Here is a 3,562-nt window from a genome sequence, read left to right as displayed (position 1 = left end):
CGCCTCTGGGCCTGGCAGTTCAGGGCCCCGGCGCCTCTGGGCCTGGCAGTTCAGGGCCCCGGCGCCTCTGGGCCTGGCGGTTCAGGGCCCCGGCGTCTCTGGGCCTGGCGGTTCAGGGCCCCGGCGTCTCTGGGCCTGGCGGTTCAGGACCCCGGCACCTCTGGGCCTGGCGGTTCACAGCCCGGCACCTCTGGGCCTGCTGCATCAGTTATGAATGTAAAAAAATTCCTTGATCCCTGGCACCTCTTTCATTACAAAGTAAGCCCTGCAGTTGGACTCTCTCCCTTCAACTGCTTGCTGCATCCCCTTTGCTGGTGTGTGTGTGTGTGTGCGGAGGGTGTTGGCTGGAATGTGTCCCTTCAAGTCCCCTCCAGCACTGCAGCCCCATGGCTGGGGTGGGCACCTGGACTCAATCCCTTTAACCCCCTATCCTTAGGGCTGCGGAGAAGTTGCCTTGTTCTGCTGCCGCCTGCATTCAGCACCCACAGGGGAGCTGTCAGTGCCGGGAGAGACATTAGCTGAGCCGGTGTTGGTGGGGAATGGGGGCAGGGTGGGGCTGGGCTCTTGGGGGGCTGGGATGCCCTGGCGGCTCCCCTCCAGTGCCCAGCGGGCGCTAGAGGCAGGACGCATCCCGGTGGCACAGGGAAAGGTGGTGGTTTGGGGGGTTGTTTCACCGGACCCCTTGTTGTTTTTGTGAAACTTTGAGGAACTTCCATCTGCAATCAAAGGCCAACAGTTACCGCACAGTGAGAAAACCAGCCGAGAAAAACAGCACTTGCCGCGCCCCCTGCGCGTCAGCTTTGAGCCCGAGGCCTCGCCCCGGATGCCGCTGGAGGGAGCATGCCAGCAGTCACTCACCTGCTCGCTCAGACCTGCCTGGCCGCGGAGGGGAGCGCCTGGGTGCCACCGGCTCCTGCCAAGCCGCCGCCCGCATCCCGCACTGCCGAGCCTAGGCGCCCGATCGCCGCCTGGGGAGCCCGCTGCCGCCTGGGCCGAAGGGGACGAGGTGCCACAGCCGGTGGCACAGCAGCGGGTAGGAAGCGACCCAGGGGACGCGCTTGGGGACAGGGAGCCCAGGAACCGGGCAGGGACGGCGGGGGGGCTCGTGGGGCTAGAGCCTTTGCCTTACCCCCCCCCCCCCGGTACCCCGTAGCACCCTGCTGCTACCCGGCAGCATTTGCTGCTGGGCTGGTACTGTACTTAGTAACAGCTGATAACGCCTCTGTCCTCACTTGGGTTTAAAATCAGGGGCTAAAAGGAGGCAAATTGGAGGGGGGGGATGGGCAGGGGGTGGAAACTGACTGTGTGTGGGGGGGTCAAACAGCTGGAGGCAGAAGAGGGGCTGAGGGGCAAAATTAGGGAGGGTAGGAGCTGGGTTAAGCCCAGGGGTGAGGGGCTGCCAGACGGTGGCAGAGGGAAAAACCTGGCAGAGGGGGTAACAGTTACCCCAATGGGATGAGCCACCTGCCGTGATTGCAAAAATAGCATGTGGAGCAGAGGGGGGCTTTTTATTTCCCCTCTCACTGGACGCTGTGTGCTTAGAGCAGGGGTGGGCAAACTTTTTGGCCTGGGTTTCCAAAATTGTATGAGGGGTGTAGTGTAATAAAGTGATCTGTAGGAATGTGCAACTTACCGTGTACTGTGCATGCTCAGTAACATCTGCTGAAGCCACTGCCCTTCACTCTGCCCTTATTAGCGGTAAGATTCTGCGGACTGCTTTTGACAGGGGTTAAAAAGGGGCAAAGGGGCGAATCGGAGCAGGGGGTGGCCAGGATCTGAGCAGGGGGCGGAAATTGACTGGGGGGGGGGGGTCAAGCAGTTGGAGGCAGGGTTAGGAGCAGTTGTATTAAACTGGTCCGCGTAGGAATGTGCTACTGGTAGCAGTTACAGATTGTAAGAAACAGAGCACTTTACTACTCTGGCGTGGCAAGCTGAGGCTGCGGGGGAGAGGGAACAGCAGGGGAGGGGCCGGGGGCTAGCCTCCTGGGCCAGGAGCCTGCCCTGCTCCTGGCCCAGGGTCCCGTGGGCCGTAGTTTGCCCACTTCTGGCTTAGAGGCATTCCAGTGCCTAGGTGCGCAGTTCCTCTCTATCTGATCTAACGTAGGGAGGTGCTGCTTGAGTCAATGGACTACTTTATGTACACGCCCAAAACCTGTCTCTCACATTTTGGGTGTTTAGAAGACTAGTTTATATGTCGCCATGCAATCTCCTAACTGTTCACAAATTTGTCTTATTTGCTGCCGTGATTCCCTGAGTGGCACTCGCTTCCTTGTAATCCATATTAAATATCGTTTTTCTCCTTTTAATTGCTTACTTTTAAAAATGTTATTTTTATTGCTCAGCCTGTGGAGGTGCTGTCTCTCCCTCCCCACCCCAGAGGTGTCTGCATTTCGGTCCCTGTGTCTGCCTCTTGCATCACCCTCGCTCTCTGGAAGTGCTCTAGGGTGGGTTGGTGGGTTGGGAAGGTACTGACTGCTGGCACGCCTGCTGATACTGATTCTGAGGCCTTCCCTGCAGCCAGTGAGAGGAAACTGATCACAGCCCAGCACAGGAACCCCCGTGTCTCTCGCTAGTGGGGAGATGAAGAAAAGAGAGGGTCCCATGGAGCAGAAACTGCGGCAGAAGGAATATACTCATTGCAGTGGAGACCCAGAAGAGGACCCGAGAAATCAAAGCATTGTTGTGTGGACACAGGCCATGGAGAGGGTCCAAGGCTTATATAGACGGATCTGTAATTTTATTGGTGGGTGTGACTCCCCGAATCCTTCTTCTCAATAGGGACCTGATCCCTCTGCTAGAGTCCATCAGGCAGTTTCCCAGCACGTACCTGCAGCTACTGTTGTATGCAGCCCCTCAGAAGGTGCTGATCTCCGATACGTTGCCTTCCCCAAGGTAGGGTCAGGTAATCATATGGCCAGCCTCTCTGACTGGACTTGGAGCAACCTGGTCTAATGCAGGGAGCTGGGTACAGTGCCTGAGAGATTCTGATCCCCCAGACAAGGGGGCAGAGGCTGCAGAGTGAGGGCACGTCTGGGACACAGACACCTTTCCCATCCCTGCTCCACTCTGTGCCCTGGTGACCTGGCACGCTCTGGGTAACTGCTCTAGAAGACTGTAGGGAGGAGGCAGTGGTGGTGGTGAAGTGGAACTGATCCATAATTACCTGACATCCTCCTATAGGTCCCTTATCCAGACTTGCTACTGTGATGTCTTCAACTAAAAGCCCAGCGAGCAGGTGGTTTGGGGAGGGGAAAGGGGTGAAGAAAAATATTGGTATATTTTGGTATCCCTTCCGATCATCTGTCTTCTCAGATTGTAAACTCTCTGGGCAAGGAACCGTATCTTCCCATGTGTTTGTAAAGCACCTATCACAACAGATCTTGAACCCGACTGATGCTGCACACAAGTATAATTTACGTACACCTCTACCTCGATAGAACGCTGTCCTCGGGAGCCAAAAAATCTTACCGCTTTATAGGTGAAACCGCATTATATTGAACTTTCTTTGATCCACCGGAGTGCGCAGCCCTGCGCCCCCCCCCCCCCCCCCCCCCCCCCCCCC

The 3,562-nt window shown here is 57.2% G+C and overlaps 1 protein-coding gene across 1 annotated transcript in view; it reads left to right on the top strand.

Annotated features, from left to right (window-relative positions):
* Positions 1–840: 840 nt before the first annotated feature.
* Positions 841–3,562, top strand: part of LOC112123144 (C-type lectin domain family 2 member D-like) — a 69,036-nt gene continuing 66,314 nt past the window's right edge. The window contains exon 1 of the mRNA XM_026662466.2: positions 841–1,033. Coding sequence (XP_026518251.2) covers positions 841–1,033 — 193 coding nt within the window. The remainder of the gene's footprint in view (positions 1,034–3,562) is intronic.

Source organism: Terrapene carolina, unplaced genomic scaffold (genome assembly GCF_002925995.2).
Source record: "Terrapene carolina triunguis isolate 2854851 unplaced genomic scaffold, T_m_triunguis-2.0 Scaffold27731, whole genome shotgun sequence".
NCBI classification, from domain to species: domain Eukaryota; kingdom Metazoa; phylum Chordata; order Testudines; family Emydidae; genus Terrapene; species Terrapene triunguis.
Note: the sequence above shows the minus strand (reverse complement) of the source record. Positions and strands in the feature narration are given on the sequence as shown.